Genomic DNA, 25300 nt, shown 5'->3' on the forward strand with positions numbered 1-25300 from the left:
GTTTTCTTTGCATTACAGGTAATGGCACAAGGGTATAAGTTGGTGGACTTGACGAGAGATTTTGGATTATAGATCAGTAGTTATAAGTAACTGTTGTATGGTCTATTTTATATTGTTTATGCTTTTGGTCTGTATCGGAACATGACATCCCGAGATTTTGTTATTTAATGTAAATACATTTCTTTAAGAAATGCTTTGATAAATTTTATTTTATCATATTTTATTTTGGTAACAAATTCCGCAACTCTTTTAATCAAAGGATTACTCTGATTTTATAAAACAAAGCATAAAGAAATCGGTCTTTTCTGGCCGTGAAATTGGGGATGTCACAGTTGGTATCAGAACATTAGTTTAAGCGAACTAGGAATTTTGTAGGAAAAATTTTTAGACTTAAACTTAGAATGCTAAGTAATGATCGTGAGGAGTGTGTCTAAAATATGTTAGGTAGTACACTTAAATTGACACAAGCACTAGTATAATTTAGGAATGATGCCTAAAATGCTTTTATGTGCTAAATGTTATATGTTTTCCATATATAATGTTATTTGTTAATTCGGATCTATGGTCTGTTGCCAACCGGATCTGGAAACCTTATGTGTTTAGGATTCTAAGCGTACGATTACAATATTAGGACTTGCATGTAAACGTATCGGAGTGATAAGGATGATATATGTATCTATCGTGAATGAGGATCTAAATTCACCTTATTCGGTGTATAGATCAAAAATGGAAAGAACTAGAAGCGGAGTTGAAAACACAAATGAGAACAGGAATCAACCACCAGTGATTGAGCAAATACCTGTTGTAGCTGCAGCACCTGAGCCAATGACGATGGTTGGTGTACAAGCAATGATGCAGGCGATGTTGGATCGTTAAATGGAGGAGACCAGGTGGTTGCTTCGACAGAATCGTGAAGAACTGTCAATTCAAGTGGAAGAGCCCGTAGTAAATGGAGGGCATTCAGAAGGAGGGAACTACAGTGGGACCGTTGGTTAAGCCAACCCACCAATAGTTCGCCGAAACAACCAGGATGGAGGAAATGACGGACGTGGATGCAAGTACAAGGATTTCATGGCATCCAAACCACCGTGTTTTTCTGGGAGCCCGACACCGATGCAAGTCATGGACTGGATCTCCGAGGTGGAGACAATGTTTGAAAGTTGCGAGTGCAGCAACAGACAGAAGACCGCTCTTGCAATTCCTCTGTTAAAATCTGGAGTATTGAGCTGGTGGAAGTTACTGGCTGGTTCGATGCCCAATGGGAAAACTATCAAGATGTCTTGGGAAGAGTTCGTGATGCAACTAAAAATGCAATACTGCTCTGAGCAGGATCTTCTGGAAATCAACAATGAGTTCCAGAATCTGAAGAAGGGAAAATTGAGCGTCATTGAATACGCTACAAACTTTATGGAGAAGATGAAGCTTATTCCATACCTAATTCCAACTGAACTTTCCAAGGTCAACAAGTTTGCTAATAGATTACCAGCGGAATTTGGCCCGATAGTCAAGCAATCAACCACCTTGAAAGCAGCCATTTGGGTAGCCAGGAATGTTGAGACCCTAATAAAGGAAAAGAATCTAGAGAAGGCTGAAGTGGGCGAGAAAAGAAAGTTTGAAGGATCTTCACGGTCCAGCAAGGAGAGCAAATTTATGAAGCCAGGAGGAGAAAAAGGAAGTGAAGCAAGATGGTGTGAGAAGTACAAGAAGAAGCACTTCGGAAGATGCGATGGAGAAGTGACACGCTATAAGTGTGGTAGAACCGGTCACTATTCCAGAGATATTACATTTGACAACAAGAAGTGCTACGGATGTGAAGACGATGGGCATATTTCGAAGAACCATCCAAAGAAAAATAAAGCAGCAAGGCTAGAGGCACCGCCAAAGCCAAGGGCATTCCACATGCTCCTCGACGAAGCAGAAAACAATGGGAGGATTAAAAGATGAAGACTTCATACCTATATATAAAGTCTGTATCAGTAATTGTAGCCTATTAAAGGCATAGTATAGGGTGAACTTGAATCTTTGTGTAATCATTTCAAGAAATAATACAAACCCTGGTTTTGTTATCTGATGTGTTGAATGATTATATAATTTATGTATGGTGACTTGGTTGACTGCAAGACAATACTTGGGACGAGTATGAGTAGGTGTGAATGGTAGGAGAGATCTATACTACCGGAAGCACATGAGTCGCACTTGGATCAGGGAAAGTCACAAGGTTACCAAGAAGCTAGTAATTAATTTCGTTTTATTCAAGTATGTCATTACCCTTGTTTCGGTAATGGCTAGTAGGATGATGGTTATTCCGACCCTAGTGGTCATATTAAATTGAGTCTGACTATGATGAGTTGGTTACAAGGTCTAGAGGACCAAGTTTGATGTAACATCTGACTTAAGTTAGAAGAATGAAATCAATGCGATCGATAGCATTGCGCTCGTTGTAGATTCTTAATACATGATGTGATAAGATTACATTTTGATGTTTTGTAGGATCAAAGAAAAGAAAGGAAGATTAAAAGGAAGAGTGAGCTGATTCTAATCACGAAGAAATAGATTTCGATCACATGGTTTGATGATTGGATTTTTGAGCTGCTACTTAGAAGAGTTAGGATAGATTACTTAGGAATATTTACAAAGTTTTCATTTGTAATTGCGATTGTAAGAACAAGTTTTTCCTCATTTTTATAAATAAAATAAATTTTAGTTTTGTCTTATTTATATCCTTGAAATGGCATTTGTGAAAATTGATGTGTGTATGTTTCTATTGTTAGCAATACTGAAATGGATGTGATTCTTAATTCTGATATTTGTGGTAGTGTCAGAAATTTTCCAAATAAGGAAAGATTCTCATCACCCCATTTTCAATTGGACAGAAACTTGGAATCATGCGACTTGCATCGTATGATGAATGAGAACCTTCATCTTTTGGAAAATTAAGACTAATTCCTTGTTCACACAAGTATGTGAGTCAAGTGAAGGACTAAAGGGTCTAGTACACAATGTTTGGCATTGGTCAGGTCCACCACAAAGAACAATAAGACTATTCGTTGTGATTTACTAAAAGTTCAGTAAATATGGTTATACTTACAAGATTAAGTGTGATTTTGAATCATTGAAAAAGTTTCAACGTAAAGCAGAACGAATAGGAAGAATCAATTAGGCAGAAAGATAAAAGTTTCTCCAAACTGAAAAGAAGGGAGAGTACTTAATTATCGTGTTTTATGATTAACCTAGTGATTATGAAACCGTGTCAAAATTGATCCTCTAAGAACACCTTAGTGCACTAGTATGACTAAGAAGAGGCATCGGAAATTGTTGAATGGTTAAATCAAAAAGTGAATCATACTTCATTCCAAAATCAAGTCTTAGAGTCGTACTCCAAGATTGTGTATGAGTGACATGTCTTAAGTAGGTTTATAACACATCATCAAATGTGCAGCAGAACTGTTTATTAGTCCTGCACGTTTGAAATTGGTAAGTTGTGATGTCTTGGATAAGAAAAAGACCAACTAAGACCAATCGTGTGCTGTGGTTTTGCCTTGATAGGAACTCGCACTAACTCTTGAATATTTGTTTGTCAAGGAATGTTTATTGACAAGAGAATCTTATATGTCAAGAGGTTAATGGGAGTCTTAATGATCTTGAAACGTTTCAAGAACAAATCAAGAATAAACCTAATTATTCATCACTACCACACGACTTGAGGTTTATAACCTATCATGTTGACATATTCTTGTTTCTATGCCATTCCAATAAAGCTGACTATGCATGCGAGGTCTAAGAATTTTCAATTGATTGCACAAAGCAAAACACCTTGATTGGTGAAAGTTCATTGATTTGTATGGGTGAGCTGCTTGACTACTTGGAAGACATGGTAAGCCCTTGTGCTACCAGGTGGCAAGAAATAAAGATTAAACAAGTTCAATCCATATGAGTTTGGATTTGTCACAAACCTTGTCTTATGATTATGGTTATGACAAATTCACATGGATAAGGACACATACACCATAAAATCTAAGTGTCATAAGGTTTCTCTCCGCTTCATGAAAATGATTGTGAGGAAACGCTTACGCTAAGAAGATTTTAAGGAGATAGCATTATGTAAATTGCATTCTCAAATTCGATTATGATTACGGTATCCCTCTTCATAGTTCGAATTGTGAGATTTGGCAATTAGTCTGAACATTTGGGACTTATTGTTTTAAGTTCTGAACTAGTTCAAACAAACATACAAGTTATCTAAGGAAAGGTGTATGAGTTTAAGAAGCTTAGATAAAGTCTTATCAAAGCATCTCGTATAAAAAATATGAACTTTGGTAATGAAAGTCAATAAGTATTGATTCTAGAAGTCCAACTGATTTCTGAATACATGTCAAAGCTAGTGGGAGCATAAGTGTTATGCTGGTAAGGAAATAATTATCATGTTGGTGGGAGCATGATTATTATGTATTGCGAGTTAGCAAATTAATTATAGAAAAAAAAAGTTTCAATTCGCCAAGTTGCAGAGGTTGAGAAGTTGTTTTACCATATTTAAGGGAGAGGAACTTATATTTCATTTCAAGTCTGAAAGCTTAGATCAAGAAATTTAATCAAACTTAGTCATAGACATATATGAATTTTATGTTGAAAAGGTTCAACATAAGGGAATTTTATATATATATATATATATATATATATATATATATATATATATGGCAATATTATAGCAAGGGACTGGTAAAGTATCATGTGTTTATGTAAGACATTATGTATCGTATCCCATACGCTTCGGGTATAGGATCAATTACATATGCTGTAATATTCGACAATTCTGATTTTCCAAAATGCCTCGGTCATTAAGAGGAAAAAAGGACCAGAATCGGATATGACTAAAATAATTAAACAACTGTCAAGGACGGTCTAAGGTTCGCTAAGGATTGGTCGCTAGTGGGCAGTTGGAAGTAAAGTATTGAATGGAACATATTGGCATTATTATAAATAGATAGGATTCTATTAAGAATGAGTTGTCATATGGAAAATATGGAAATGTTTTCATAATGGGAGTTGGATATTAAGAATCTATGTGTAGATTAGAAACTTTTATGCAAGAAGGATGTTCAAAAGAATGTACTTTGAATGTGAGACTTCATGTCCATAGAGTTGTCTTATAACAATCTCCAATAGAGCACTTTGTAATGTCATTGGCAGAGTTTTGGTGACTTTGGTGCCATGGCGTTACAAAGGGATCATTGCATAAAATGTCAGAATCTAACATATTCTAATAGTGGAAAGAATTGGTATTCTTACACTTATGATAAGGATTAGGAATTTTGAAATGAGCATCATTGGAAATGTGTTCAATTGATCTATTTCATAAAGTAAAGATCATAGGTAAACATAGTGTGCATGCTTGGATCATGGGATGACTATTGTTTCAATTCAAGTATTAAGTTGATTACTCGAAACATTATACAATGAATAATGTGTAATCAATATCATGATTAAATAAAAGGTGTTTTATTTATATTCACAAGTTTTGAGGCCATACTGGATTCGATTATTCTTGTGTTTCGCTTTGCATGTTTTGAATTCCAGAATAACTAGGTTATTCAAACATCCACAGTTAATCATACTTTGGAAGTAGGTAATGAGGAAAGACTGTCATGAATCTAAGTGTAGATTGTCTAAAGCGTTTAGACATAGCAAAAGTTTGCTGCAGTGTTCTTGAGTGCTCCTAAAATAAGATTTGAGTATTATATTAAACCCATGCTCATGTAAATCACTTCATGGATTTTATCACGAGTGATTGTGAGACGATAATATCTTATATTCTTGAAACGGAGACATATAGTTGTAGTTTACGAGTTGGTTGCTCATTGATAATATGTAAACGCACTAGTAACCTGGTGTTATAAAACATATTGTTGTGTGTGATTTGATGAGTAAATAGAGCAAGCATATGAGTCAATTTTATCAGTTCTTTTTATCCAATGTGGGATAAAAGCGATATATGTGGGTCCCTCGATGATTTAGTGATGACACCCTAAAGCGCTTGGCCAATCCTGGACTGATTTGATTTGTTCAATTAGTTAGTCATCATAAATTGAAAATCAGGAAACAACTATTGGACAGAGATTGATTGTAATCCATGTCTCATGTCCATACGATATCTTGTAGAACGGATGAATATTTGATCCCTTATCTAAGGACACGTCACTGACTAGGTTAGAGTTCGACAACGACTTTGCTAGTCAATTTTTGAAGTTATACTTGCAACTATAGTTATTATACTTATCCAAGTGGGAGAATGTTGGATTAGGTGTCTAAGCCCATAACTATAATTGGTATGTACTTTAATTGATAGTAGCAATGTCCTTTTGGGTTGCCTTCAAACCTGGCAATTGAATATGATAATTATTGGAGAGAGAAGAATGATTTATTAATTTATTACTTGGTTAATAAATTATTTTTAAATCAAGATAAATGATTTATTAATGTATTATGGATACAATATGTTAATTAGAAATCATATTGTTTAATTAATATTTAATCAGAAATTAATTTGGAATTAATTTTTGGATTAAAGGAATAATTAAAACTGCAGGGACTAAATGTGACAATGTTCAAAAGTTGAGCATTGAAGCATTCTAGAACCTCCCTTAGAGGTAAGGAAAGAAATCTAGAGTTTCCTAGGGTTTCTTTGGGCTCTAAGGGTGCCTTGGAAGCCTTAGGGAGGAAGTTAAGGGATTAGGGTTATCTAAGTTACACCTGCCTTATCCTAAACCTTCCTTATCACCTATATAAACCCTTATAGGGTTGGATTCCGTCCCATGCACTCCAAGAAAGGCTTAGAGCCGAATTTTCAATTCCCTTCTCTCTCTCTCTCTCTCTCTCTCTCTCTCTCTCTTTCTCTCTCCATATTAATCCTTAGTTGCTAGGTTTGTTTCTGAGTCATTACAGGCACGACACTTGTGGCGCTTGCTACCAAAGTTCAAGATCTTCAAGGATTTAATTGTTATTATAATATAACAATAAATGTATGTATCCTAACCCTAATTATATGTTAATTTCGAAAATTACATGTGCCTCCTAAGGTTTCTAGTTTTTGTGTTCAATGCTTGTATGTCTAATAGTGAAAACATAGATCCTCAAATTAGGGTTGCATGCACACATAGATTTGTTTGCTATGTATAAAACCCAACTGTCTCGTACCCCTTCTTATAGTCGGCCGAGGCTTTAGAGCGCAGGGCGCTCCTTCTGTGCAGCGCGCTCATACGAACGCAAGGCGTTCCCAGGGGAAACTGTCTGAGATCTACTAGGGTGACGTGGAGCATCCGAGACCTAACATCCGAACGTTGCGCGTTCCTTCCCTCTGCGCAAGGCGTTCCTTGGACAGACTCGCAATTGACCAACTCGACTTCAAAAATTTATAACTCTCACATACAAGCTCCAGTTTCGACGTTATTTATATCCAAACGTAGGTGGGACCATACTCTATAACTTTTGTTTAGACTCCATCGGCTAATTTTGACTTTATTTTTAAAGTTATATTTTTAACAGGCCGGGACAGAAAAAGTCCGTTAAAAATTCATAACTTCTTCATCCAACGTCCATTTTCGTCTGTCTTTTTATCGTTGAGCTACTAGTAACGAGATCTTCGATCCTCGTTTAGGTTGTGTCGGCTAAAAATCAATCGATCTAATATTTGAACTCCGGGCTATATATTGCTATTCCGAAACTTAGAAAAATCATAACTTCCTCATATAAAGTCAGATTTGGGCGTTCTTTTTATGCACGCTCTTGGTTTAACATATGCTACTAATTTTGTTTAGATCGATAAGGCTAAAAACGCTTTATCGTAAACTCACTTTTTACGTCACGCAGCGTCGTGCCGGTTTTGTCGCAAAACTTCGACGTGTCATAACTTCTTCGTTATAGCTCGGATTTTGGCGTTCTTTATATCTCCGGAATCCTTGTCACGACCACTACAACTTCATAGATATCAGGTTTATCTAACATTTTATTTTTGACGCTTATTTTCATTCTTAATTCATTATATCATTATAAACAAGATAAAACACATAAATTCACATAATACTTGAATAATTCCTTTTTATTACTTCAAAATAAGTTACGTTTGTTGAACCTAACTATTACATCATCGCATCAATTCTTAGCCTCGAAACACGGGCGTTATAATCTCCGCTTCAAAAATTCTCTTATCTAAGGATTCCCACATATCATTGGAATTACCACATCCCTTGCTTGCACCATGACGAATCTCCTCTCGCCCTCGCTTATCTTCATTCACCATGATACTAGCATACCCAACAACATTCTTCTCCATTTCATTCACCATACCTTCCTTCAATTGCTTCGCTTTGATACCACTTGTCACAGACTTGAATCTTCAAGCTCACCGTGCGACACTTAGTTCTCAAACTAAGTCAGCCTAACTCGAAAATTCAACACAAGAACAAGGAAAGAAGGAAGTAACTCAACACGCGAAAGCTCTTTATTGCTCTAGAGAACTCAACTCAATTACAAGGTGAGGAGAAATGAAATGGGAGAGCCCTATTTATACAAGAGGGAAGAACTACTAAGAACTAAGGGACATCTTCTAGAATGTTTCTAGAAGATGTCTCTTCATGAGCCTTCCATGAAGTTTCTAGATATCTTTTAGAACATTTTTAGAAATGACTATTCTAGAAACAATAATAATTAGAGAAAATATCTAAATAAGACAGTTCGTTACATCAGCCTCATGCCACTTTGTCAGCTTTGAAAATTTATTTAATTCTTAAATAAATATAGCATAAGGCCCACTTTGGCCCACTTCAAAACATTCTTCTGTCTAGCCTAAAACCAAATTTTGAACAAATTTCACCTCAACCGGTCCTATACCCGACCATCAACCGGTCCCATACCCGACCAACCGACCAGGTTCAGAATTCAGATAAGGTCTTACCCGAGTTCACCATTACAGCTATTTCAAGTTCAAAATTACCCAATTCATTAGCTTAAGGATTTTCATGCATAATCAATAGTTTATCATTTGCCATAAAGAGGATTAATTTTCATCAACCAAAACCATGTATGACATAAATAAGTTACTTGTTGTAATTTAATGTTTCATAAAACCACAAAAATAATTTATAAAATAGTTTATAAGCTAATTTGAAATAACTTAATGTTGATAAACTAACTTATGAGCAAAAATAGTTTTTCAGTTAGGCAAAATGGTGTCGTAATATTTTTGCCTACGAAAAAAGTGTGCCACATAGGCGTTATGTAAGATTTTACCATTTTTGCCACAATTTATCTATGCATAGGGTGTGATGATGTTTTTACCTACCACTTTTTTTAAAAATATTAATTAATATAAATACAAAGTTTTCGATCTTTTATTTACAATAACAATTAATTTAAAATTTTATATAAAAGGCTATCATGACATTTGAAAATAAATATATAATTTACCTTTTGTTTTATTGTAATGCATGGCTACACTATACCAAATTCTAATTTTATGTCTTATTAAACTATAAATAATACTCCTCCCTTCCCAATATTATTGTCCACCGACAAAAAACACACAGATTAAGAAAAGCATTAATTACCACTAACTTTATATAATAAAATGACAGTTTTGTCCTTACTTTGCATTTAATACTCCATTAAATGTTTAGTTGGTTAAGTAATAATGAGGGGATATTTTGGTAAAAGTGTTATTTATTTTTAGAAGTGGACTATTATTTTGGGACAAACCAAAAAGGAAAGATGGACTATAATTTTGGGATGGAGGGAGTATATCTGACATTACATGTGAACAGAGAAAAATATATAATATATACAATGTACCACCTTTTTGTATAATTTACTTTCGGTCAAAGCTATAAAGAATTTGGAAAAATAAAGGTTTGGACAGCAAAAACATTGCTTTTGAGAGGTGAACGTTCACCGGCGGTACATTACCGCCCGCAAAAGAAGTGGTAGGGGTTGTGTTCACCGCCAGTAATGCTGTCAACGTCGGATTGTCACCGGTAAAAAACGCACCACACCGTGCAACCTTAGTGTGTCGTCAAATAGAGCCTAAGACTCTATTTGATGGATAAGTTGAAAAGTCAACCAACATGAAAAACTAATTTATCAAAAATTGATATTTGGTTAAACTACAAAATCATGTAAAAAGACATAAAGGGATATATAGAATATTAAAGTAGAGTTAGGCAAAAATCGATCCAACTCATCAATTTAACCCGAACCCAACCCAAAGTTAGCAGGTGGAGGTCAGATCTTCAGCACATTTAGGTTAAATGGGTCAACCCGTCTAACCCATTTAATTAAATAGGTTAGGTTGGGTAAAAATTATCAACCCATTTTCAACCCACAAACTCATTTAACTTTAATATATAATTAATTTAATAATTATTTAAATATTACCATGTATTAATCTAAGTATTAATTTATAAATTACAATGTTGTTTTTTTTATTTATTTCTTTTTAAATACAATCCTAATTTTTATCTTTTTTCTTTGCTCTAACAACACTAGTTACTCTTCAAAACTATTTCAAAATTACATATATTTAATGTTATTTGAACATTTTCTTTGTATTTGTGAATTGAAATTGTGTTTTTATTATACTTTCAAAGTATATTTAGATTTGGAACTATTTTAAGTTGTGTAATCTTTAGTTATTTTATTTATTTTTATATTTTATATGGGTTAACCCAAGTTTAACCCATTAATTTAATAAATTGGGTTAAAAATTTTATAAACGGGTCAACCCGGTGACAATCCATTTATCTGAAAGGTTGGGTTGGGTTGGAAATATCCACCCATTTAATAAAATGTTGGGTTGGATTGAAATATTCAACCCAATTAATAAATGTGTTGAACCCGAACACAACCGAGATCGACCTATTATCAGCTCTATATTAAAGCGTGTTTTGCACTAAAAAGCTATTGATAAGCCAACTTATAAATTAATTGTGTTTGATAAAAAATACTAATAAACAAGATTTAACATAAAAAGACATTTAGATATATAACTAAAATCTAGCATTACATAAAATTAAGGACATCTAAAATATTTTTGTATAATTGCTTTTGTAATTTTACCAAACAATAAATTATAATAAGCTAACTTATTTTTGCCAACCAGCACATAAGTTATTTTATATTTGATAATATTTAGAAGAATATTTGAAAAAGCTCAATGAACTTATTGAAAAGCAAGACTGAGTAGCTTTTTAAAAAATTAGCTTACGCTGCTTTTTGATTTATCAAACATCACAAACTAAAAAAATCAAAAAAAAAAGACAAAATTGCAAAAATGGTCCCTATGGTATGCATTTTTTTGGGTTTTAACCCAAACCACAACTTTTTTGGATTCGTGGTCCTTTTGATGTAGTTTTGTTGCGTTTTTGGTCCCTCAGTAAACTGAAATGACTGTAATGCCCTTCGGATATATATTTTTTTTATATTTGTTTTATTTAATTAAAAAGGAAAAAGAAAATAATTGATTAATTTAGCCCACATCTCTCTCTCTCTCACACACACACACATAGATGAGCATTGTTTAACGACCTAAGAACACAACACATATACACACAATGGTTTGTTCTTAGTTCTTAACTACAGATTTGAAACGAAAAATAATCAAGAAATCAAAGGAGGGTTTGTTCTTAATTCCAGACCTGAAACGGAGATGGAGAAAGGTAGATTTGAAACAAAAACCATACACAAAATCGCACCTTCTACTGCCCCTGATTTTTCATCACCACCCACCTTAACATACTCAGGTGGTGGTGGCTTAAGAACCAAATCCAAAAATCGATGGAAAAAGTAATCTCCATGGTGGTTTTTATGTTCACTAGTGGTGACAAATGCTGGAACACATAGCGACATTGTTCATCTTCTTCAATGACGCAACCATCTTCTACCAACCTTCTTGAAACGTTATTTCTTCACAAGAATCAAATGTAAGATTCAAATCGCGTTTGTATGTGTAAATTCTTCATCGATCTTCATAGTTGGGTTCTTATCTTCCAGATTTAAGAAACAAGTAGGTTGAGAGATCAAGATGTACAATTCAGGAACCAAACGACAAGACAATTTCAACAAGTTGTGCCCAAGAACCAAAAACAAATGAACAGTATCCCCACTGTATTATACATGTTGGAGATTATTAGTAGCTGAAACTTGATCCCACAACTAGAAACCACGAATCAAACCTCTCAATTGGAAATCAGGAACATAACCCCTAAACCGGTGTTGCAAATCACAATTCTCACTCCTTGTAGTTACCCAAATGGTTCGGATCTAGTGGAAGGAGATGAGATAGGATTCCATAGATTAAAAAAGAATTCGATGGTCTTTACAACAAAAAGGAAGAAAATGAGGACCTATACTCTTTATAGAAGTGTTGTGTACCCGGGGCGGGGAGAGAGAGAGAGAGATGTGGGCCAAATTAATCAATTATTTTATTTTTCCTTTTAAATTAAATAGAAAAAATGTAAACCGCAGGGTCTACCCCGAAACTCGAAAACCGAAGATCTCAACACCTCCCTTGTTTCCTGCAGGAAACAGAAATAACACCACCCAAATCTCAAGAGGTGACATCCACTATTGGTTGATTGCTCAACTCAGGCCATAATCCCCCATAAAAGCCATCTCTACTCCTCCTTGATTCTTGCGACCCCATCTAAAATCTCACCAACGTACCTTAGAATTATCCTGACCTCCCTCTCACGGGATGCTTCTTTGAACTCATTCATCATGGCCCTCTGTGCTCATACTCTATCGCATCTGATCTCCACTAAGTCAATCATGATTGGATAGATAGAGAACCCCAAGCATTATCTGCTACGAATCGTGGTACTCAAACCATGATATCACCTCTCAATATGCTACAGTGCATGGTACTCAAACCATAACATCACACTTCAATCTACTACAATGCATGGTACTCGAACCATAACATTACTCCTCAATCTGCTACAATGCATGGTACTCGAACCATAACATTACTCCTCAATCTGCTACAATGCATGGTACTCGAACCATAACATTACTCCTCAATCTGCTATAATGCATGGTACTTGAACCATAACATTACTCCTCAATCTGCTACAATGCATGGTACTCAAACCATAACATTACTCCCCAATCTGCTACAATGCATGGTACTCGAACCATAACATTACTCCACAATCTGCTACAATGCATGGTACTCGAACCATAACATTACTCCCCAATCTGCTACTTAGAACCCCTGGTATGCTCCCTGCATCAAGTATGGGTCCTATGCTTTCAGTAGTACGAGCCCATACTCCCTGCCACATCTACCCATACTCTCCACACGAAGCATCCCAGAGTTCCTAAGTAGCTGCTCTACCCTCTCAACTGCCAATCTCAATACGCGTGCTCGCTCCCCAGCGAAATGCTCTACTCTGCCAGCGCACTCATCTGACAATGGTCACCCCTAGGCCCTTCTTAGGTTCTCATACTCCTCATCCATCAGTTGCTGAGGAACTCCTAATGATGTCATCCATCTACCTCCTGAATATCGTCATATCACTTAGTAGCCGACTCCCATCATCGAGAATTCCACAAAGCACGGAGCAAGCAGCATTCAGACATCGGATAACCTCTACTAGCACATAAAACCTCTCTAGTTTATTGTCCCACTTGCTCTCCTCATACTCAGAAGATATCACCGTACACAAGCGTCTCCGCCCTGCGCGGCATCCGACTACCTCCTCTGAAGAATCCTCAATGCTCATCTATGTATCTCTCCTAGATTACTCTTCTACTCAAATCCATCTCAAGAAGGATTCCTACTAGGTAATCTTACTCAGTACATACTCGGAAGCACATCACAAATAACACCAATTCCTAGGCTAAGGCATCACAAATCAGGCCACTCTAGTCCTAAAATATGAAATACCAAGCCTATCTCTAGCATGTATAATATCTCATAGAATATATTATAACACAAAAGTAAGGTATTTTGGGAAATCACCATTCAGGCTCTGGCTGATTGTGCACACTGCTCCTTCTCGTTTTCTCTTAGAAACTCTTGTTCATTTTAGAAAAATCCTTTCTTTTGAAAATTCTTTCTTCAATCCTCAGTTTGAGTCCAGATTTACCCAAAGGTGCATCCGAATCCCTCAAACCAAGGCTCTGATACCAACTTGTAACACTTTAAATTTCAAAACAATTTTTCTTTTGAAAATATATAATTCTCAATGCATATTTCACAAAAACATCATTTATTAAAATCACAAAACATAGCTCCATGTTTAATTAAATGGTGATCCAGGATCCTCAAAGCATAATTTTTCTCTGATGTGTACAATCAAGCTGATGTCGTCCCGCGATCTTGAGAAAAACCTGAAACACATAACACATAACACGGTAAGCACGAAGCTTAGTGAGTTCCCCAAAATACCACACATAACACATAATAGCCACTCGAGGCTATAACTCTATGGGCCCTCTGTCCCTAACTCTGTGGACCCTCTGGTCCCAACTTTGTGGACCTTCCGGTTCTAACTCTGTAGGCTCTGGAACATACACACAACATAAATCACATAGAATAATGCAGTGCATCACATCACATAAATAACATACAAGATACTCTGACAAATACTCTAATTACCACTCTAGGTAAAGTATAGTGAGAAGACTCACCTCGGGTAACTCGGTAAATCTCGAACTTGAAAATATTGGTCTAGCCTCCGCCTAATCACATGAAATAATTTCTCTAATCAATACAACTCTCAAAGGCTAGGCTAATCCCTCTCTAAGTTCTCTCAGGAGGGTAAAAGACCATTTTACCCCTCTCATGGCTCAAAGATCAAAACATTGACTAAACCCTACAAGTCAACCCTCCGGGTTACGTTGCGCATACCAAACCAGTACGCTGGGCGTACCCGGCCACCTCACAGAATCGGGGAACGCGACCCCTATGCTGCGCGTACTGGGATTACGCCCCGCGTAACTCCCAGTTTCGTGCTCCTTTGATCTTTGGGTCTTAAACGGTTAAGACACACGTCCAACTTTCAGATCTGATTGTCCCTAAGCCTCCTAATCCATAAAGTAGGTGACTTTAAGCATTTGCATGGCTATAAAAGTCACCAACACCCAAACAATTCCATTTCCAACACTTAGAAGCCCATAACTCAAGTATGACTCCATAATGACGACCAAGTTGGGATTTTTATGGATCTACAACACATATATCACTGAAATGGGATAGATCTTGGTTCGTGGAGTCCCTTTTGCTCATAAAGTCTCCACCTTGGGACCAAAAACCCTAAAATTGGTCCAAGAAGCACAAATCACAAACAACAAGGAAAGCTTTGAGTTTTTTACCTCAGAAAGAAGCTCCAACCTCTGTAGAACTCGGATCTACTCTTGTCCACCAACTTCTAGTTCCTATAATGGCCTCCTCTTCTCCTTCACCACCTTGAGATGGCACTTTCAAGCTTAGAACACACACACACACATAAGCTAAGAACGAAGGGTAGCTCTCTATTAGGGTTTCACTCTCTGCAATGGTGGCTGAGGACAAGGCCTTATCATTCCTTTTATAGTGCACAAGCCACAATTAGGGTTTGCATCTGGGCCCGCTACGCCCAACCTAACCCTGGGTACGCCCAACGTACCTAGGCGAGTCCGCGTCCAACTTAAGCGCATGAGTACGCGCAGCGTACTCTTCAGTATGCCCAACGTATTCATTTGCCACAATATTTCTTTTAAGGGTTAAACTTGACAACTTGGAAAAGAATAAGGGTTTAAGAGATGCACCTGAATTTCAGGATGTTACAATAATGAATATTGCAAAGTAACTAACATGTTTTTACAAATTCCCAATCTTAGTTACTTTAGGGTAAAATGTGAAAATGATGCTATTCCATGGAATTACACTTTGTACCCTTGTCAAACGTTAGTGGAGCGTGCGTGGTTAACCGGCACACTAATTTGGGATTGACATTGGTGGCGAAGAGTGGCTCGATGTTGGTCATAGATCAATGGAGCGTGCGTGACTAACCGGCACATTGATCAGGTGATAGAGACATTGAGTGCACCATGTTGATTCGCATGGTTATTCACAACTTGTTTGCGATCCTCGGCATCCCAGTCGCAAATTTGAAGTGCATATCGAGATTTAAACATGCCATTGAAAAGTTCAATGAATCTCAAAATCTAGGAGTTTTCAAATATATTTAAAACTTAATCTCTTTTTCGTTTTTCACGGTGAAAATTAGTGAATCGTTATTCACTTACCTTCAAATGATTTACTTTTAGAGTACGACATTCCTTTCTAAGTTGTGAATAATGTTGTTGGATCCTAGCCCTAATTTCTCATTTGGGTGTTTAATTGGGGATTCATTTCTAATCAAACTTTGTTCCTTTCTATTTCAGATGCCTAACGTAAATGCAAACAACAATGCTCCTGGTTCATTCTCGCTAGTGAGCCTATGTCAAAAGGTGACATTTGATGGATCGAATTTCAACGAATGGATGAGATACATTCGCATGATTTCTCGTTACGAGGACAAAGAATATGTCCTCGACGAGAAGCTTGAAAAGATCAATCCAAATGTCGCTACTCCTAAAGAGTTGGCCGTCTTTGAGGCCCACGAGCATGATGCAACGAAAGTTCATTGCATTATGCTGGTCACCATGAATCTTGAACTCCAAAAGTCCTATGAGGACATGTATCCATATGAAATGCATCAAGATTTGCTGGAGAGGTACCACCTAAGCGCAAGGCAAGATCGCTATGAGATCATCACCAACATGATCACCGCTAAGATGGGGAGTGGGGAGTCCCTAACCTCGCATTTGCAGAAGATGCAGAGGTATGTTGATTGTCTTCGCAAGTTAAATGTTAACTTTGGGGAATATTTGGCTATCGACATCATTCTCCACTCCTTGCCCTCGTGCTACAACCAATTCAGGATGACCTACCATATGAATAAGGAAGAGGTTACCTTGAGCAAACTCCAAGGGCTCCTAAGGACTGCTGAGAGCAACCTTAAGGACAAATCTATTGCATCCTCTACTATGGCTGCTCCTGTGTTGGCAATCAGTCAAGGAAAAGGGCAAGAAGAGGAAGGCTCCTTGTAAGAGCCACCAAAAGGGTAAGCCCCATGATGGTTCCTCTTCTAGTGGAACATTAAATATATATTTATTAGGAACATGGATTTCTGATGGATTTGTGACGGAATTGGGATGGATTTTGACGAATTTACATTTAATTTTACATTAAACAGTAAAATTTGAGGGGTTGTCTGTGTCATCTCGGGACACCATGTAAATCTGTCCTTGGTTCATGGCTGTTATAAAAGAAATCATTAATTTTTGTTGGGTTGTAACCAAGAAAACGGAGAAGTTTGTTGGGGCAAGTGTACATATTATCAATCTCATAGGTTTTAAGATAACAAACATAAAAACCCGACTTGCATTAATTTATAACAAATTTATTGTATTTTCTAAGAATTAATTTTGATGTCGTCATGTTGGAGGCGTTGATTGGAATGCACTTGGTTATCCATGTGTGTCACTTTGCATCGATCCACATTTTGTAAAATTCAAGCAAGAGTATTTCCAAATTATATTCGTTAAATAACTAGGTGTGAGACCCATGTATTACATGAGTTTAATTAAAAAAAATAAATATAAAATTTTAATAATTTGAAAAGTTTAAATTTATAAGAAAAATGAGAAAAATTTGAATTATTAAAATTAATGAAACTTTAATGTATTGAATACATTACATATATAAACTCTTTCTAATAAATATTTTACATATATATTACCTTACACATTAAATGTGGAATTTTAATTTAATAAAATAAAAAATACAATAAAATGACAAGTGGAAAATAGAAATTTTAAAAAAATCTAGAAAATGGCATGTGTCCAAAATGAATGAGAAGAGGACATGTGGCAAAAAAACCTTCATTTATTATAATAGATCTCGATTATAACACTGTAAAAAGTAACTCACAATTAAATACATTTTTATAAAACTGTATCCATAAAGACTGACAACTTTTGATCAAACTTTTGAGATTCAAAATCAACTTAAGGAAATAATCTTTATAGATTATTGAGATCATCTATATGTAAGATTTTTTTACCTGACAAAACTTTTGATCAAACTTTTGAAATTTAAAATCAACTTAAGAAACCTAATTTATTTGGGCCCTTGAGTTTGACTGGATATTTGGTGAGGTAACATAATTTCATGCGATGAAAGTATATCAAAGGGGAACGGAAAGGAGATAAATGAGTAGCGTCCATCTTATTTTTATAAAGTAGGGGTACGCTTGTTAAATTACTTAGAAAATCAGTGGAAGTATCAAAACAATCGGTGAATATATCACCTCGGGAAAATGACTCTTGAGGGTAATTAACTTTTGCGTTTGTACTCATTTGGTCCCTTTTCTTTTTTTGTATTCAATATACCATCGAACTTGTTGTTGGTGTTTACCATAGCCCTTTTGACCGGCTTTTGACCTGTGATAGCCGGTCAAAGGGTTATGGTGAACACAGACAACAAGTTCGATGGTATATTGAGTACAAAAAAAAGAAAAGGGACCAAATGAGAACAAACGCAACAGTTGGTTACCCTCCGGATTCATTTTCCCTTTACTCATTTACAACAAATCCCACATCATTTCCTACTGATATTAATGACTTTTATGAGATTCATTCTTGCTTCTCTTCAAAACATAACCTACGAAAGGACATTATTCATACATGTACAACTTTGTAATGCACTTGAATATTTATTAGGGGAATCTTGACTAAGCAGGCGCATTTCATGACTACATTTACATTTCCAATCAAATGATTTATCGTATCATGGATTCTAGACAAGTCTACAAACGAGTGGAATCACAAGTGCTATGATTTTTTAGTTTACTTAGCTTTAAGATCGAACTCATGGGATAAGATACAACATCAGTATGTACAATACACCATTGTATTGTACATACTGATGTTGTATCTTATCCCATGAGTTCGATCTTAAAGCTAAGTAAACTCAAAAATCATAGCACTTGTGATTCCACTCGTTTGTAGACTTGTCTAGAATCCATGATACGATAAATCATTTGATTGGAAATGTAAATGTAGTCATGAAATGCGCCTGCTTAGTCAAGATTCCCCTAATAAATATTCAAGTGCATTACAAAGTTGTACATGTATGAATAATGTCCTTTCGTAGGTTATGTTTTGAAGAGAAGCAAGAATGAATCTCATAAAAGTCATTAATATCAGTAGGAAATGATGTGGGATTTGTTGTAAATGAGTAAAGGGAAAATGAATCAGAAGGGTAACCAACTGTTGCGTTTGTTCTCATTTGGTCCCTTTTCTTTTTTTTGTACTCAATATACCATCGAACTTGTTGTCTGTGTTCACCATAACCCTTTGACCGGCTATCACAGGTCAAAAGCCGGTCAAAAGGGCTATGGTAAACACCAACAACAAGTTCGATGGTATATTGAATACAAAAAAAAGAAAAGGGACCAAATGAGTACAAATGCAAAAGTTAATTACCCTCAAGAGTCATTTTCCCTATCACCTCCCGTTTGGTTGAGGATTTCGTAGTGAATTTTCTTTCTAAGTACATGGTTTAGTTGGGGTTTTCTACATTTATTTTCAAGCATCGAGAACCAACCCTTATCAAATAAAGAAACAAAAATTTGATATATTATTATTATTATTTTTATTATTTTTATTATTATTATTATTATTATTAATTGATCACAATAAGAAAGGGTTACCATAGCTAAATTTGATCTAATCTTGATTACTTATATAAACATATGATTAGGTTCAATAGAGAACCATTATTATCAAGGAACCAAATAACCAATCGTTAGCGTCAAAATTTAAAGCGATCAACGGCCAAGGGAATGGATATATACTTGTATATTGGACACAAATACACTGAATTATACCATAAAACCCACATCTTTACCAAAAATAACTCACCTCTCTTTTTTTCGTTTAAAATTTTTCTCAAGCCATGTTTTTTATCGAAAAAAAAACGGAATATACCGTTGTTCACGATTTTTCATTTTATTTCCATAGAGATCTTTGTAAATATTAAAAAAACATTTGTTTTGAAAAAAAATCCACTTCTTTTGTTGTTTTTTTTCATTATATAAGTTTATTTTTATTAAAAAAACAATTATACCAAAAATTCTCGATTTTTTGTCATCTATTAATAAACATCATCAACGATTAATAATTTATATATATAAAAAAAGAACATACTCGATTAGTTAGATTCAAATTGTGAATCTAAACTGTAAATATTACAATTTTAACACTCACAATGTGAATCTGACTTACTTATATTCACATTGTGAATATAAGTAGATTTACAATGTGAATCTATACTGAAATTTCGTTTTTTAATGAATATATGTTTAAAGAGTACTAAAAAATATGAATTTTGATATATTTATTAAACTTTTTCGATAAAATATGCCTTGACTTTTCGAAAAACAAAGAAATGAAATGAGTTTTTTTGAAAAAAAATAAGTTTTGTATATCAATTTCGATATTTATGGAAAGATGACAAAAAATCATGAATAATGGTATATTCAGTTTTTTTTTTGTTTTTTTTTTTGATAAAAAATATGGGCTAAAAAAATTAAACGAAAAAAAAATGAGTTTTGTTATAATCCGGTATATTTGCATCCATTGTAAAAGTCTTCAACCTTCCTTTTGCTATTGATCGTTTTCCGACGTTTTAGTTTGGTTCCTTGATTGATAATGGCTGTCTATTGAATTTTTCCCCAATTTATCATTAGGACACTTCTAACAAATCAATTTAAATTAGAAGAAAAAAGGTAAGAAAAAATGGATACCTTTATTTATTAATTATTATTATTTGAAGAAAACGGATTCAACTTTGTGGTAAGCATTGCCATTGTGTTAAGCACGTTCTTGTATGACCAACAAAGGGGCTAAGGGACATTCAATATCTAATCAGACGTTACATTTATAAGATTACTGATGTATTTGTATCAGGTGAGATAACTATCTTTCTTATTGGTGTAAGCATTGAATTAAATTAAACACATGGAATTAATGGGTTCTAAAGACATACATATTTTTTTTTCCATTACCATTGTATATTTATATTTAAAGATGAGGTGAGCATGAGTCATTTATGTTTTTTAAAGACAAAATTGCAAAAATGTTCCCTGTGTTTGGCAAAATTATGCGACTTTGGTCCAAAATGATACTTTGATGCACCACTGGTCCAAAATTGGATTTTTCCATTGTTTTTGGTCCCTCCCACTAACTTCCGTCCATATACTCCGTTACATGCAACAAAGACGGGGGTATTTTCGTCTTTCCACCTCCATATCATCGATTACCGCCATATTGAATGATATACACAGTTAATGACCCTTCACTCTACGCACTAAACCCACTTCGTTGATCGAAAACCCTAATCGTTCATTGAAATCTTGCATTTGGTCATCAACCGCAATCGTAAGTTTGAATCCACGAGTATGGTCCAAATGTGGGAAATCAGGCCAAGAAATCAGTGTTTTGATGCAATCCGAATTTACGGTAACGTACTCTGTTTCTTACATATTTCTTTGAAACAAAAAAAAAATCTTTTACAATCCATATAAAGTAATGTTTTTTTGGTTTGGTTCATGATTTTTACAGAAGGACATCCCACGATGTTCACTATTGAGCTCCATCATGGAGGGAGGTTCACAAAATTTCCAGGGATAAGCTATAATGAAGGAAAATTAGACCACATTGACTTGGTAGACATGGATGAGTTCTCTGTGCATGAGTTGGACGAGGTGATGCTGAAGCTTGGTTATGATGTACCACCAGTCATTTACTACCACTATCAATTGCCAAATAGAGATTTGGAGTTTGGTCTTAGAGCTCTAGGGAATGATATTGATGTACTTAGTCTTGCACAGTACATTGAACATCATAAGATCATCAAGATATACACTGAACATAATGAAACTAAGTTCCTTACATACTTTATGTCTCCAAGAGTTAAACCTAGGGTCATAATTGAGGAAATAGCAGATGATGTGCCCACTGCAACTATTGGTGATCAAGATGTCCCAAATCTTGAATTGTGTTTAGTAACATATGAGACACCCAAATACAATTCAAATAAGAGATTGAGGTTAGTTGATGGGAGTCAATCATGTAGTAAGAAATTGTGTTTCAACTTGGAACACACTGCAGCTGTTGGTGATCAAGATGCAGATGTTGAAATTGGTAATGAAGGTGCAAATATTAGTGAGCAAGGTGCAACTGTTGGTGATCAAGATATTAGTGAGCAAGGTGCAACTGTTGGTGATCAAGATGCACGTGTTGAAATTGGTAATGAAGGTGCAAATATTAGTGATCAAGGTGCACCTGTTGGTGATCAAGAGACAGAAGTTCATGATCAAGCTGCAAATCTTGGTGACCAAGAAGTAAATACAAGAGAGTTTGATACCTTTGATGGCCAACCATTTCAATTTGAAGACTTTGATCCTTTCTTTGATGCAGATGATGTGCCCACTGCAACTGTTGGTGCAGAACTTGGCACAGGATTAGGTGAAGTTCAATTTGAAAGTGAGGGAGTTTGTGAAGGACTTGGTGAAGGAGGTAGTGAAGGGGGTAGTGAAGGGAGTGAGGAAGACAGTGACTTTCTTGAAGATGAAGAAAACTATGTAAGTGATATTGAGGTGGACATGAGTGATTTCTATATGAATGTTGATCTAGATGTTGAATATGTTGACAGAGGAAAAGGTGTTGAGACTGAAAATGAAGTTGTTGATACAGAAGATGTTGAAGATGTTGAAGTAATTGATAATGATGAATGGGACTCATTAGGTGAAGATAGTGATGATGAAAGAAGGAAAGCAATATTAAAACAGATGGTGAAGGAGAAGAAGTGCTCTCTTGGTGAAGTCCATGCAGTTACTTTTCAAGTGGGTCAAAAGTATAAAAGTAAAAAGGAAATTAAGGACAAAGTCAACAAACTTGCCATTGAGACTAGAAGGAATCTTGGCTTCAAGAAAAACGACAAAACAAGGCTTAGGGTTGTGTGTAAAGGTAATGTACCTAATGTAAATGCAAGTGGGGTAGGTAAGGGCAATAAATTTAATTGTTCTTGGTCAATGCAGACTTCACGGTCAAAAGATAGCGATTATTGGTATGTGAAAACTTTACTGGACAAACATACTTGTGTTCAAACTAGAAAACTTAGGGCTTGCACTGCGAAGTATATATCTGCAGAAATCTTAGACATGGTTGAGTCTAACCCTACAGTACCCCTTCGAAGCATTCAAGAGCAAGTTCAGAAGAGGCTACAAGTTGGTGTGTCCATACACAAAGTATAGAGAGCAAAAGCAACAGCTACAAAGCAAGTGAGTGGTGACTACACAAAGCAATACGAGGTGTTAAGAGATTATCTTATGGAACTACAAGCAACTAATGTGGGTACAACTGTGAAGCTTGAGGTTGTTAATGAGCCTAACAGTACTAGAGAAACAAGGCAGTTTAAAAGGGTGTATATTTGCTTAGGGGCATTAAAGAAAGGGTTTAAAGCAGGCTTAAGAGATATTCTGGGACTAGATGGTGCTTTTATGAAAGGACCCTTTCCAGGCCAAGTACTCACAGCAGTTGGATTGGATTCAAACAACGGCATATACCCACTTGCATATGCCATTGTTGAGACTGAAAATATGAGTAGCTGGAAATGGTTTCTAGAATGCTTGGGAGATGACTTAGAGTTGCACTCAAATTCTAACTTTACTTTCATGAGTGATAGACAAAAGGTACTATTTTCTTCTTTTTGTATTACTAATAGTTTATTTGTATATGATTGTTGCAATGATTATGTAGAATGCTTGGGAGATGACTTAGAGTTGCACTCAAATTCTATACAGGGACTCTTACCTGCTATTGCACAACTATACCCACAGGCTGAGCATCGATTCTGTCTAAGACATATTTATGAGAACATGAGGAAAAAATGGAAAACAAAAGAGTATAAAGATCACTTATGGCAGTGTGCAATAGCAACCACAATACCAGAATTTGAACACTACATGAATGAACTTAACAAGTTTGATAAGGATGCTTTTGAGTGGTTGAAGAAAATCCCCCCTCACCATTGGGCCAGAAGCCACTTTTCAGGTTATATTCCCTAGCTTAGGTGAAGCTTTACTATTCCTCTTTGTATATGATTTAGTTCATATAATTTTCTTGTTTAATACAGGCAGAGCAGGATCAGATATATTGCTCAACAATTTATGTGAAGTTTTCAACAGTAAGCTTATTCATGGTAGGAATAAGCCCATCATAAGTTGTCTTGAGTACATCAGGCAGTACCTAATGAAGAGGATCTGCAATGTGAAGAAAGTGATGTCCAAAGCTCCAGGTCCACTCACTCCAACAACATCAAAGTTACTTGAGAGAAATAGGGAAGCTTCAGTCCAATATAGAGCTAGATGGAATGGGACTGCAAAGTATGAAGTTTATGGTCCTTGGCATGACCAGCATGTGGTTGACATGACAAATATGTCATGTACATGTAGAAGGTGGGAATTGAATGGGATTACATGCAGGCATGCCATAGCTACAATACATGAAATGGCTGATAGTGGAGACAATGTTGGGGAGCTTTACACTTATGTCAACAAAGTGTATTGGCTTCAAACATGGAATGAAGCTTACTCTTACACTGTGGACCCTATAAAGGGTAGAGCCATGTGGCCAAAAAGTACATGTCCATTTCAATTAACACCACCACCACATCACAATCAACCTGGAAGACCTAAGACCAAGAGAAAGAGAAGTGCAGATGAAAAATATGATAAACAGATGCAAAATCATGGTGCAGGTGAACCTGAAAAACTTACCAGAAAGTTTGTTAGTGTCAGGTGTGGGAAATGCAACAATAGGGGTCATAACTCAAGGACGTGCAAGGGTCAAGGTGGGAATGCAGGAAGCAATGAAGGAGGGAATGCAGGAAGCAGTCAAGGAGGGAATACATGATGCAGTCAAGGAGGGAATGGAGGTAGCAGTCAATGCAGAAATTAGTGTATTTTGTTTAAAAACTTATCTTTTGGTTTAGCACAACTTTTGTGCATTTGGATGTAATGGTTTAAAACTAGTTTGTTGTAATGGTTTTATTTTGGTCTTTTAGCCCTTTTGGTCATGAAACTAATGTCAACCTTTTGTCATTGTTGAAGAATGATGTTTATGGTTTATACCAACTGTTGGTTGTCATGTTTATGGA

General features: G+C 35.7%; 1 protein-coding gene across 1 annotated transcript; it reads left to right on the forward strand.

Moving 5' to 3' along the window:
* Positions 1 to 24393: 24393 nt before the first annotated feature.
* Positions 24394 to 25056, forward strand: LOC145099381 (uncharacterized). The gene has a single exon (XM_079036970.1). The coding sequence runs from the start codon at positions 24394 to 24396 to the stop codon at positions 25054 to 25056; it is 663 nt and encodes a 220-aa protein (XP_078893096.1).
* The last annotated feature ends 244 nt before the right edge of the window (positions 25057 to 25300 follow it).

Source organism: Lactuca serriola, chromosome 4 (assembly GCF_051521515.1).
Source record: "Lactuca serriola cultivar US96UC23 chromosome 4, Lser_US96UC23_V15, whole genome shotgun sequence".
Taxonomy (NCBI): Eukaryota; Viridiplantae; Streptophyta; class Magnoliopsida; order Asterales; family Asteraceae; genus Lactuca; species Lactuca serriola.

Coding starts and splice junctions, on each gene's coding strand:
- LOC145099381 (XM_079036970.1), top strand. CDS start 24,394: ATGAAGAGGATCTGCAATGTGAAGAAAGTGATGTCCAAAGCTCCAGGT.